The sequence below is a fragment of the Salvia hispanica genome, chromosome 6, assembly GCF_023119035.1.
Source record: "Salvia hispanica cultivar TCC Black 2014 chromosome 6, UniMelb_Shisp_WGS_1.0, whole genome shotgun sequence".
In the NCBI taxonomy this organism is placed as follows: domain Eukaryota; kingdom Viridiplantae; phylum Streptophyta; class Magnoliopsida; order Lamiales; family Lamiaceae; genus Salvia; species Salvia hispanica.
The window spans coordinates 42,442,396-42,456,795 of NC_062970.1; the positions used below are offsets into that span (position 1 = coordinate 42,442,396).

At 33.1% G+C, this 14,400-nt stretch overlaps 1 protein-coding gene and 1 long non-coding RNA gene across 2 annotated transcripts; one reads left to right on the forward strand and one right to left on the reverse strand.

The window, feature by feature from the left end:
* Nucleotides 1–309: 309 nt before the first annotated feature.
* LOC125192102 lies at nt 310–1,759 on the reverse strand. The gene is made up of 2 exons (XR_007171303.1): nt 1,476–1,759; nt 310–789 (listed from the first exon to the last, which is right to left on the reverse strand). It is a non-coding gene; the product is annotated as an uncharacterized LOC125192102 (long non-coding RNA).
* A 7,650-nt stretch (nt 1,760–9,409) lies between these two features.
* On the forward strand, nt 9,410–11,591 carry LOC125192819 (alkane hydroxylase MAH1-like). Its single transcript, XM_048090479.1, has 2 exons — nt 9,410–10,492; nt 10,950–11,591. The coding sequence occupies exons 1-2, from the start codon at nt 9,465–9,467 to the stop codon at nt 11,428–11,430; spliced, it is 1,509 nt and encodes a 502-aa protein (XP_047946436.1). The 5' UTR covers nt 9,410–9,464; the 3' UTR covers nt 11,431–11,591.
* The last annotated feature ends 2,809 nt before the right edge of the window (nt 11,592–14,400 follow it).

Here is a 14,400-nt window from a genome sequence, read left to right on the forward strand (position 1 = left end):
TCCGTCCACGAAAAATATGACACTTTTTGAATGACACGTGTTTTAATGGAGAATTGGTAAAGTAAGAGAGAAGAGAAAAAAGTAAGAGAAAAGGGGTCAAAGTAAGAGAGAAGTTGCCACGACTGCCCGTTTTAAAGTTAATAAATGTAGGTGGTCGCGACTAATGGGACTTTAAGAAAGGATAATTTTCTAAGATTTCAATAAAGAGTTTGACAACTATAATTAATATTCAAATGACGAGGGATAATCAGATTAAAAGCTTAGGTTTTAAACCAAAGTCAACCATTATCATAATTTACAATCCAAGACTGAAGAGGGGTTCAAAATATAATTACGAAAAATAGTATTATCTCAACGGAAGCATTCAAGAGTAAGAGTGACGTCGTGTATGAAGACACGACGACCCTCGAAGTTCAAGATAAAATCCAACAATAATTCAGGTTCGACTCAACACCACCTCAAGCTCATCGCCGCTCAACTTGCACATAGGGAAACACATGCAAGGCTGATACTATAAAATACTCAGAGGACTCATGCCGAAAACAAGTTATCAAAAATATTTATGTTTTATCATGCCATTGTTAGGTAACCATCGGGGTTTTAGCTTTTGAAAGGCCCGAGGCACCAAAAATTCCATTGACTGCACAGTCATTTTCCCATAGACGTTTACCATATCTGCTCATACATGACTTGGAATGTGGCCACAAACCAAGTCACTACACCGGCCAACCCGTACGCTGACACACGGTCTACCATAGGTGTACACAAATCCAAGTAAGGTTTGCGGCCCTACAAGGATCCGAATTCGATTTATATAATAAATGACAAAACCATTTCATATAGGCACGTTAAAACAAAATACGGCATGATAAATATTTTCACATTTCATTCCCATCGATAAAATAGTTAGGACATTGTCCTTATTTAAAAGAGAGTCCACCTCGTTCGCTTAATCCGAAATTATATTCATTCCCTCGCGTTCACGATTCACTCGTGAGACCTTTAGAATTTTGAAATAACACGACACAAAGAATCAAGAAGTAATTAAGATGCATGCATTTAGCCTAATGCTTCGATTATTTTTATCGGTAAGGTTACAATTTTTCCCAAAATTATTTTAACAACAGCCCAACGAATTTAACCCATCGGCCCAACTCCAAATTAAACAACAAGTCCCCTAGTTCACTTTAAACAAGCATTAGGATATTAAAAATTAAAAATAAAAGGAGATCAAATACTCCCATTCCAGAAACACACAAAAACACACGTAAACTCCCTTACATTCCAACATACATCAAATTATATATTCCCCGACGAACAACCCCGCAAGATATGTTGTTAATTTGGTTTCGGTTATTTCAAAGTTCAATCTTTTATTCGATTTGCTTTGATTTATAAAATTTCATTTGATTGGATGGAGAACTATATCAATTATGGTATGCAAATGGAGTAATTAAGAGAGGAAAGAAGAATACCGTTACGTTGTTGGACTTTGGTTGATAAAGGAATGCAGAAGAAAAACTCTTCTTGATTTGTTTGGCTCTTGCAAATTTAGTTGTTGGAGAGAATTTTCGCAGATGGTAGAGAACACAAGGATTGATAAGTAGCAGTATAACAAAATCGTGAAATCATTGGAAAGAATAGATTTTTGGAGGATTTGATCACCGTTAATGAGGATCGAATTTGGGAAGGAAGGAATCTTTATCTTCTCAGAAAGAATGTGTGAACGGCTAGAGGAGATTAGAAATTTTGGGTGATTGATTTACAACCAATTGGAAATTAAAGACCGATTGACTGATTTGGCGCATATTTTGTTGGAAGGGATCTTTTGGGCTTAAGAAAAAATTAGGATTTGGGCTAGAGATAGGATTTTATTTTAAATTAAATTAGGCTTAAGATCCTTTGTATTTTATTTAAATTGTGTAGCTCATAATTTATATTTCACATTATTTGACTTGTATTACTTATTTAAACTACTGTAACCAAAATCGAATTAAGTCTAGTAAAAATTCCTAAGGAAAGGAATTATTTAAAATCAATTCTGATTCCACCATCACCATTTCTAGCTCATATATTCACCAAGCACACATTGTTTAAAAACCACGTCATGTAATTAATGAAGTTGACTCAGTTGACGTACAGTCAAAATCCTAAATTCAATTAGGTCAAAAGAATATCAAATAATCATTTCACTTGTCATTTAATCCACGGACTTCACGACTTTAAAAGCATTAAATGCAAAAATTTTAGGGTTCGAAAATTAGGTTTCAAAAAGTAGGGCGTTACAGAAGTAATATTAGTGGAATGTGGGGTCCATATTATTAGGCCAATGTCTAAATGAGTCTATGAGATGTTCAAGTAATTGAAGCATGCCAAACCAGCATGCGTCTCTAAGGCAGTCGATTGTAAGCAGGGGTGAACGTAGAAAAAGAGATAGATAGAGGCTATGTTTAAAAAAAAATTATTGCAATTTAAATTTTTTTTAGGTGATTAAAATTATTAGCATGATCTTTACGTGATAATTTGCATAAAATTTGGATAAAATTGAGTTTGCTATAAAAAAATATTAAATATAAATATTGTAGGGGCTTAAGCCCCTCTATCACCAAGCCTTGTGTTCGGCACTGATTATAAAAATTCATATGTCAAACATGTACCCAATTTTCTTCTGGCTGACAAATTAATATACGTGGTCTCATATGCTACACCGCAAACTATGGGCCACATGAGACAATGCAGTAAGACTGTAAGAGTATCAGCATCCCAACCGCATTTAAGAACGAACCGCATGAAGCCATGGTACGACTGTGTTGCATGACTATGGAATGAAGTGCCCGAGGTTTGCACTGTGGATAAGGTGTAAAATTGGGAGCATGACACGGTTAGGTGGTTACACGAGGTTTGCGTTTCACACAAGTTTTATTTTTTTTTGCTGGATTTTATAAACTTTTGTTTTAAAAAAAATATTTTAATTTTTAAAAAATCAGTGTACTTAAATTTTAAAAGGACTCATACTTAAAATTTAGTCCACAAATTGGTATAACTACTTTCTTGCATGTATTGTTTTATTTATTTTTTCGGATCGATGTGGGATATAAGTCCTTTTATAACTACACATTTTATAATATTTTATGGTAAGAATTTAAAATGTGGAGTTGCATAGATTGAATAGTTAGAGTTGCAGATAAGATGAAAATAGAGTTGCAGATGAGACGAAAAAAGAGGACGGTGGCCTTCACATTTTATTCTCTTACTTTTGTTTTGATGCAGCAGATGAGACAAAAGAAAAGGCTAAAATGGTTTAAATGTTTCGATTTTGTAAAAATTCATTTAAATCATTAGACAATTTTAATGTATGTTAATTGATCAGTTCAATTTATAATTATATTTATTTAATCAACTAAGAAATTAGTCCAAACACTTAACCATAATCAAACCGATTAGTCAATTATCGACAAAACACATCGGTTAAATAAAATAAGTAAAGCAATAAAATTTTAATACTAATTCATTTTAATGGCATTTCTCCCCATCTATAATTTCTATCTTAATGTTTTCATGCCTTGGGATACATCATACATGCATAAAACTTTTAGAAATTTTTTCTTTACCATCAACAAATTAAAGCATATACTAATTCCAATATTTGTCTTGTTCTCTCAAGTCTCAAGTTTAAGGACAACAAATAAATGCATAGCCCAGTCCTTTTTGTCTGATATGGGATTGGTGTTGAGCTGAATTTAGGGCCCAATATGAGAGTTTCGTGAGGAGTGAATGACCTAATTATTGTCTCTATTTAATTAATTCATAACCAATCCCATTAATACATAATCAGCCCATTTTAAACACTAAAATTACATAATCAGCACAAGTAATATTTTAAATGCATCACAAATAACTGCGTTTGTATAACGAGAGTGTTTGTCTTATAGTCCATCCGTCTAAGAATTTCAATTTAATCTAAAATGTTCGGATTGTTCTTAATAACACTGCAATTTTATAGGGATGTTAGGATTAAAATTTTATAATATGAAAAACATTCACAGCCCAAACAACTATAAACTGAACAGCTCGCAACCCGATAGGATTGGCTCAAAATTAACATGAGCCACATACCGAAATGAGGTCATTTCATTATTTAATTTTTGATTTGATTACTTCTATCAAACTTTAGAAATTAATTAAATTATCATATTGTTTTCAAATGTACGTGAAATATATTTTATTTCATTATTTGGCATTTATATTCATTTATTTTGTTTTTGTTTTTACTTTTAGACCAATCATAAAAAACGATATTAATTATTTAGCAAAAAAATATTTTTTCATATCTCTATTAGTTATATATTAGTTCAAGTTGAAATATAGTCATTTTGTATGTGTATTCATATATTATGTATATATACTCCCTCCGTCCCACGTTATTTGAGTCACTTTTTTTTCGCACTCGTTTTAAAAAAAAATTAAGAAATAGTTAAAGTGGAGATAAAGTAAAGTAAGAAAGAGAATAATATAGTTAGGTATTTCTTACTTTACTTTATCTCCACTTTAACTATTTCTTATTATTTTTTTCAAAACGAGTGCGAAAAAGAAGTGACTCAAGTAACGTGGGACGGAGGGAGTATAAAACTATTAATAGAAATGTAGTTATAAAAGGAAATGAAAATTATAAAAAAAATATTTTGATTAGGCCACTAGATTGCATGTAATCCGGAAATTTAGGATTATGATTGAAAATTTATAAACCAAAAAATTATAACTCAAATAAGTTCTACCCAAATAGCCCGACAACATAAGCTGATTGGTTCGATTAACAATATATTGGAAAATAATTATTTTGGACATTGCAAAATACTAATAATAACTAGGCACCAAATATATTTTCACAATAAATAGCTAAAGTTGAAACAAATAAGCATAAATTTATTTTATTTAAGTCAAATTTATTTCTCTCAATTTTTATCATCTCTTCTTCCACTTTAACTCCTTTCGTCTGCATTGCCAGAAGGCGGCGCCTGGTGAAGGTGAGCCCTTCTTTGCTAGTTTAGGTATAAAGTGCTTTCCTAGAAGAGTAAAGACAATTTAACAAAAATTGTATAAATAAAATACCCTTGAATTTTAAATTGGTTTTTGTTTAAACCGGTTTTTTTATTAACCATTATTTCTTTACTACATTACCCCATTTTTTATATTTGTAAAGTCAAATTACTCTCAAATTACATAAATTGTGGAGTATATGGTATGAAATTCTTGCACAATACAAACCGTTCCATTATTAAAAGAAACTTCAAATTGAGGTAATCCAAATTTCAAATTTCAAATTGTGTCTTATGCATGTCTTAAGCAAATCAATTTAATATTTAGCAAGTCCCATAAAATTAAAAAATATAAGATTATTCAAAATTTTAAACTTATCTTAAAGTGCTTGAATCCTCAAATTTTTGAGTAATATTCATAGCTAACACCAATGATATTTTGTCCTAACATATTTGGATCTAATGATAAAGACGAAATACTGTGTATGAATGAGTTGAATAACGCTCCGAGGATGGATTTCAATTTCAAAATTTTGTATGAAGATGATACAAACAACTCACAAGACAAGATAATACGAGAAGGTTCACAAAACGAGATGATACGAGAAGGTATTGTTTGGATGGCAACATTAAGAAATTAGATGTGAATAATTTAATTGGATATGAATTATTATTATTATTATTATTATTTTATTAGATGATAACATTAAGAAATTAATTACATGTAGTCATTTTTATAACTAAGAATTTTAAGAATGCTTTAGTAATAAAAAATTAATTAAATGTTAATAACTATTATTCCATTGTTTTAATAATTTAGAATTTTAAGAATTATTTGGTAATATAAAATAAATGGATGTGAATGACTGCTAATATTCCATTGCATGATGACGTTTAGGAATAAAGTATATGGTTATGCACATGCTGTTATTTTTATAATTTAGAATTTAAAGTTTAATTAACAATAAAATAGTTGGATATGAATGAATATGATTATTTCATTAGATGATAACAATAAAAAAAATTAATTTAAAATTTTAAGAATGATTTCATAATTAAAAAACAATTGAAACTGTACGACTACTAATATTTTATTAGATGATAACGTTTAAAAATTAAGTGTATGCGCATAAAGTCTTTTAATAGCTTAGAATTTTAAAGATGAATTAATAATAAAATATTTGAATAATTATTTAGTAATAAAAAATTAATTGGATGTGAATGACTATTATTATTATTTCATGTGAATGGATATGATTATTTCGTATTTCTGTGGATGATAATACTAAGAAATTAATTATATATGCATGTAGTCGTTTTATAACTTGGAATTATAAAAATTATTTAGTACTCACTTTGTCCCTAAATAAGAGTCATGTTTTGCCATTTTCGTTCGTCCCTTAATAAGAGACATATTTCACGTTTACCATAAATGGTAAGTAGATCCCACATTGCACCAACTTATTTCCCTCATATTTTATTGTAAAACTAATATATATAAGTGAGACTCATATTCCACTAACTTATTCAACTCACTTTTATTTACATTTCTTAAAACTCGTGCCATAACCAAATTAGACTTATATTGCGGAACGGAAGGAGTAACAAAAAATTAGTTGGATGTGGATAACGGAGTATTATTTCATTGGATGATAACATTAAGAAATTAAATATATACACCTGCACTCGTTTTATAACTTAGAATTTTAAAGATGAATCAATAATTAATTAATTGAATGTGAATAGATATGATAATTTCATATTTCGTTGGATGATAGCACTAATTAAGAAATTAATTATATATGCATGTAGTTATTTTTATAATTAATAATTATTTAGTAATAAAAAATTAATTAATTGTAAATGACTATTATTATTCAATTGGATGATAACATTATAAGAAATTAAGTATATACATATACAATCGACTTTATAATTTAGAATTTTAAAGATGATTTAATAATAAAATAATTGGATGTAAATAATTATGATTATTTAATATTTTTGTTTGATAATAATAATACTAAGATATCATGTATACATACATGTAGTCATTTTTATTACTTATATATACATGTAGTCGTTTTTATTAATTACTCTCTTCGTCCCGCTTTAGCAGTCCTATTGACTTTTCTGCCATCTTTTTGTAAAAATGATCAAAAAAAGTTAAATTGGAGAAATGGTAAATTAAGAGAGAGAATAATATAGAGAAGAGTCTTATCTACATTATTGTCTCTCTTACTTTACCATTTCTCCACTTTAACTATTTTTTATTATTTTTACAGAAAAATGGTAGAAAAGTCAATGGAACTGCTAAAGCGGGACAGAGGGAGTATATAATACTCCTACACATGTAGTCATTTTCATCATCGAAAATTAAATATTGTAAAATATTGTATAGTAAAATATGTGAAATCAAATATTCATTCATTCTTGTTCGTCATCCGAAAATTATGCAATCAAAAATCATAGACTTCATTTCTTTTCCAAAAATTGGTACGTCTTTATAATCAAAGTGTATTTGACAAAAATAAAATAGTTGTATAGTTGGTAACTTTGATTCATAAGAAATATGAAAAACTTATCTTTTATATTTTAAAAAAATAATGTAATTTTATTGTAAAATATGTTTCAATTATTCACATTCATTATCCGAAATTGCGAAATTTATGAAATCATATATTGTGTACAATATATCCATTAATTTTAATTAAATTTTAATTTTGGAAATCTCATTTAGAGATATATGAAGTAATTAAATTATGCATATAGTTAAATAATCTATGATTTATTAAATTAATATATGTTGTCGATTTTCGCCCAACAAATTCGGAATCTAAAGAAGTCAATAGAAAACTAATTATGTTAGAAAAATCAATATTTGTTTTTCCGCTCGACAACTAGAGACGATTTTTGACCGGAAGACCTCGGGCCGGGAGATTTAGGACGCCATAGATAAAAGAAATATCATCATTTTTGGAAGAAAAATTATGCAAACATATAATATCATATGGATGTTACGTTAGTATGCATAATTAATTTCAATGATCTAATAAATCATTTCCTAAATGTATATATAGTGATTGCAAAACACTTGTTCTTTCCTAAATAATCATACAAGGGTAACTATGTATTACATTAGATTAATTAACAACTATAAATTTATATTGAATGTTAAATACCTAAAATGTCCAATTTTGTATATACAATTTTTGTTAGTTTATCACTATCCTTAATGTGCTAATTCATTTCAATTATTGATTGATGAAATAATGATGAAATTAATGGAAAGTCGAATGATTACAATATTTATTTGTTACTGGTTTATTGAAATAAACGAGTTATCGTACTTAGACATATACATAATTTTAATAAATTATTCAAAAATAATGCGTGTAAAATTTTACTGCTTCTTCCATTACAGTTTGAAACATTTATTTAGCTCACAGATATTAACGAATAGGGATGTGATTAAATTAAAACTCTAAATATTGTACAAACTCAAACTATAATCTGGATCATTGAAAAATGTCAACAGATCACAAAAAAAATCAACAGGAAAATGTCAACAGAATTTCAACGGTAGTCAATGATTGATGATGTGTTGCTATTGTGTTGATACTATGTTGACATTAAAATCTTGAAATTTTACACTCTGTTGATATTATATTGAAACTGTGTTGAGCTGTGTTGAAGAGTTTTGAGTTTATACAATATATAAGTTTGCATTTTATCACTATCCTTAAGAAATAAATGTTTATTAAGTTAAGTAGGTTGAAAATAAAATAAAAAAATAATAAAATAGATAAGGAAAAGAGAATAGTAAAATTGATGATAAAATAAATAATTGAAGAAATAGTAAAATAAGAGAGATTAAATTAAGTGTTTCAAATTTTGTTGAAATGGCTCAACTATAATGAAACGTTGAAATGACTCAACTATAATGATATGCGTAATATATTTTTGAATTAAAATGGCCACCATAAATCCTTCAAAAAATTTGCATATCCATCTTCTCCTTGGTCCGACGGTGTAACACGTACTTTTGTCGTGTAAATCTTTTGATCTCTCTTTTTTTTTTTTTAATTCAAATTTATTAAATAGTCCTATAGTGGTAGTAGAATAGTAGTCAAGACTTGTCTTTGGGATGCTAAATCTAACCCTCATTAACCCTCGGGGTGTCAACCCGACAACAGTAGCTTGTGCCCTTGTCTAGTCAAGTCTATGTAGTTAGCAAGTGTAACATTAATGAACATAAAAGCACCATGAGTTTGCACATTTAAATCGTTACCAAATATACCAACTTTCATTACTTTATATAATTTCCACCATCATTCTTTCTTAACCTAATTCAGCAAATATTCTTCCATCATACACTATAAGTATAACCAACAAACGATAAAAATATACTCACCACATAATATAAAAATGGCAATTCTTGAAAACTACCACTACTATATCCTCCTCCTCCTCCTCCCGCTCCTAGTCTACTTCTGCCGCCTGGCTGACAGGCGGCAGAAGAAGCCCCTAGAGCCAACTAACTGGCCACTTCTGGGATTTTTCCCAGAGGTGTTCCTAAACTTCCACCGCGCCCACGACCGCATCACCGAGGTCCTCAACGGCTGCGGCGGCGGCACCTACATGTTCCGGGGCCCATGGTTTAGCGGCACCGACATGCTCTTCACCTCCGACCCCACCAACATCCACCATGTTTTCAGCCGAAACTTCGCCAATTATCCAAAAGGCCCCGAGTTTCGCAAAATCTTCGACATCCTCGGCGATGGAATCTTCGGCGCCGACTTCCACCTCTGGGAGATTCACCGGAAAACGACAATGGCGTTGCTCACGCACGCGGATTTCAACGCCCGTCTTCAGAAGACGGTCTGGGAAAAGGCCGAAACCGGCCTTTTCCCGCTGCTCGACCGCTTCAGCCTCGATGGGGTTGATTTCGATTTGCAGGATGTTTTCCACAGGTTCAGCTTCGACAACATATGCAAAATTGTGTTGGATTATGACCCGTGCAGCTTGAGCTTTGAAATGCCTCACATTCCCTGTGAGAAGGCTTTCAGTGTGGTGGCGGAGCCGTTGCTCTACCGCCACGTCATCCCGCAGAGAATCTGGAAGCTTCTGAGGTGGCTCAATGTTGGCTCCGAGAGGAAGCTTCTGGAATGTTCCAAAGCATTTTCTGAGTTTATTTATCCGCGCATTGACGCCGCATGTAAAGAAGGTTCGGTTCTTGGAGTTTTTGAAGATGTTCATAGAGAGACGAGGAAGGATTCGTCGGCTAGTCTGAGGGATTTCCTCAAGGACACGGCGTTGAATCTCATGTTCGCGGGGAGAGACACGACGAGCACGTGCCTCACGTGGCTCTTCTGGCTCGTCGAGCAAAACCCTACCTCGGAGACAAAGATTCTAGAAGAATTGGAAGCAGAGCTTTGTCTCCAGAAAAAGTGGAGGTCTGATACGAATCTATTCCAATTATTTATTTTATGCATGAAAAAGTAACTTGATTATTTGAATATTTTGTCCTATCGATTTGAAGGTGTTTACTCGTAAATGTCTCATCAGTTTTAGATAATTAGGGATTACCATTTATGTCCAATCATTTTATTTATGAGAATAATTGTCTTGTACAAGATTTATGGCGATTGGAATATTAATGTGACAGTCGAAATTACACGTTGATTATCAAAAATTACACATCGATAATTACATAGTCGAGGTGTAATTTCGGTTGCCACATTGATATTCCAGTCACTAGAAATTTTTGCAGGGTATTTAATTCCAAAAATGAAATTGTGGATACAAAATGATAATTACATAAGTAGTGGGATGTTTTCCGATAAACGCTTTAAACGATGGGATAAAATGGGTCATTTACAATTTTTTATATCTATTTTTATTTGTATGAAGGCCCTTCACCGCAGAGGACTCTCACAAGCTGGTGTACTTGCACGCAGCTCTGTGCGAGTCCCTGCGGCTGTTCCCGCCGGTGGCGCTGGAGCACAAAGCTCCAGTGCGACCGGACATTCTCCCGAGTGGGCATCAGCTCCCGCCCAACGCGAAGCTGATCATATCATTCTACTCGGTGGGGAGAAACGAGAGCGTGTGGGGGAAAGACTGCCTTGAATTCAAGCCGGAGAGATGGATCTCTCCGAGCGGGAAGATCAAGCACGAGCCGTCGTACAAGTTTCCAGCGTTCAACGCAGGGCCGAGGACGTGCGTGGGGAAGGAGATGGCGTTCGTGCAGATGAAGATGGTGGCGGCGGCGATTCTATATAACTACCATGTCCGACTAGTTGAAGGGCATCCAGTTTCAACTCGTGACTCGATCGTATTGCAAGCCAAGGACGGATTGAAAGTGAAGTTGAGGAAAAGAAATTGGAAGGTCTAAGCATTTAGTATTGTTGTTTTCAATTCTCTGTGTAAGTGTGACAAGTCTTACATGCTAGTTCGTAATGTGGACATAATTCATGTGCAAACCGACCCTATTAATTGACTGTTGAAGTTGTCGCATGATGGTTAATAGTTGTTGCAGTAATGTTGCTCGAGAAATGAAGCTATTGGGATAGTATGCTAGTGGGAAAAGTCAAAATATTTTTTTCTCTCCCTTGAATAATAGTAGTTGGTAGTTATGGAGCCAGGACTTTAATGTTGGAGCTAGAGCCATTATTATTAATTGAGTAATGATAAACAATTAAATTTTGTACAACTAAAATAAAGTAATATTAATATTTGATGTATTAATTATATATTAAAATCATAAATATAGTAAGTGGATAAGTTAAAAAGACTTATTAGCATTTAACCTCATTTTTATTTTTATATTTGAATTTTTTTTCTATTATTTTTAAATTTTGAACTAAAGTATGCACTAAATAAAATTAATGGTTCCAAAAAATTTTAAAAAATATACATAAATCATAAATATATGACCATAATATTATACGCTTTCCATGTACTATATATGCATCCATATATTTTAATAAAATGCATAAATAAACTTATTTTTATACAAATAAACTAGTTTTTGATTGTACAAAATTTAGTCACGTATATTGTTGTTATTGAGTAAATAGTGGTGGGATGTTTTCAGTATCGGTGTTGACACTGTCGATTGTGACATAGAGTATTAGAAGTTGCGAGAGAGATAAATAGAAGATGGGTGATAAAACTAAAAGCCAAGTTGCCTCGAAAGAGACTGTAGTGGCAAGTGGTATTGTCATAACATATTCATTACTGTTATTATTAATGATTTAAAAATATTTATAAATACTCCTTTCGTCTCACTAAATATGAAGTACTTCCTCCGTCCGTCATTAAGAGTTCCATTTATGGGCGACAAGTGTTTTAATAAATGTTAAGAAAAATGAGTGGAAAAAATTAGTGAAATAAGAGTCCTATTTTGTATATAATATATTTTAAATGAAATGTGAGTGAAATGAGTTAGTGGAATATGAGTCTCTATTACCATTTATATTAAAAGTGAATCGGGCCTCTTATTCGCGGACGGACTAAAATTAAAAAACGAGACTCATATTCGCGCACAGAAGGAGTATTTGCATTTAGACATGAGATTTTATGTAGTGTTGTTTTGTAAGTTTAGTTAATATTAGATAAATTAAGATAGAAAAAAATAGAAATAGTATAGCATTTTTTTAGTAGAATCGGTACTGTTTTCATTATATGAAATGTGTTATTTTTGATAGAACAATATAAAAAGAAAAATGTAGTACTCCATCCGTCCCATTCAAGATGATTAACTTTTCTTTTTTGTTTGTCTCAATTAAGATGGTCATTTTACAGTTTTGGAAATAACTTTCTATCTTCTCTCTCCTCATTAAAATATTCAACTATTTTTTCCTCTTTACTTTATTATACCTAACAACACTTTCTAAAATCTTGTGTCGCTGAAGAATGTAGCCAGCTTGAATGGGACAGAGGAGTATATCTATGACAATTTAAATTCCAAGAATAAGTACTGAACCACCATCGCCATTATAATTAAGTAAATAAATACTATTATTCTCGCGTAAAAACCTCTTTGATGATATCCCCCCGAACGAATAGGGATTTTTGCCGCATGCCAAAATCCGGAATAATTTTCCCTGATCCCATGTTCACAGGGGTGGCCCCGTGTGGTTTAGGAGTGTCATCTTGGCCCAGAGTCGGTTTTCACTTTCCTTGTGGAAAATGAAACGCGTACATGATGTCGCCGATTTTAAAAAACCCACGTCTGGGACCCCCACCATCGCCCATCGATTTTGAGCGCACCAAACGCCCCCAACACCCTTGGGGGCCCTCCCCCCCGGGTCGAAAGAGGACTTTTTTGGCCCCGATGCAGTTGATCGTTTTCCCAAAAAGAGGGGCGGGTTTGGGTTCCCACCCGCGATCCCATTTGTCCGGCCGTTGGCGCGCCGATGGCGCCCAAACCCCCGCCGTCTTGCGGGGTGCCGGGGAGGCGTTGATGTCGTTGTTCCCCCCCACCCAAAATAAGCATGTCATATCCATACCCTGGGGGCCCAAGCTTAAGGATAAGGAGCCCGAAGTGGATCCCCCCGTGCGGGGAGTTCCCTCCACCCCAATGCATACAATCGATCCCCCAATATCCGGGAACCCCTGCCCGCCGGGAATACCCCCGGGCGTGGGGGGCTCGGGGGAAGATCCGACCCCCAAACGCTCTAACCCCCGCAAAACCCAGACACTGATGGCAAGACCCCCCAATGTGGAGGTATTCCGAACATGCGGGGGGCCTCCGTCGCCGTTGTTGCGGGCCCTACCCGATTGGGGTGGTCCGGTTTGCCCCCGATCCCCCCCCGATTTGAAAAAAACGTACCTTCTCTCTAATGCACCAACGATATGCATAAACGAGGGCGATGCATCCTAAAACGTTGGCGGGAAAAAGGATCCCCAAAACGCGACTGGGGCAAATAGTCCCCATAAAACCCCCGATGGCAGAAAATGGGCCCGGGCATGGTGGATGTCGGCCGAGGGCCGGGCCCCCCGCCCCGGGGGGCCGCGGCCCCGGGGCAAATTTTATTTTTTTTTGCATATTCTTGAAGAAATTGAGAAGAAGAAATGGAGAGGAAGAAAGAAGAAGAGAGGGAGAGAGAGGAACGTTACTTTATGTTGGAATTGGGAGTGTAAATATGATTAAATTTATATTGGGAATTGGAAAATGGAGTATAATTATAAATTTATATTGGGAATTGGGAGAATTAAAACAGAAATTTATAATTTATAGTTTATAATTTTTTTATTTTGATAATTTCTTTTTAATTTTTAGATTATAATTTATAATTTTTGAATTAAAAATGATATTTTGCATTATAATTACTCAATATTTTTAATTTTTAGGAGTAAA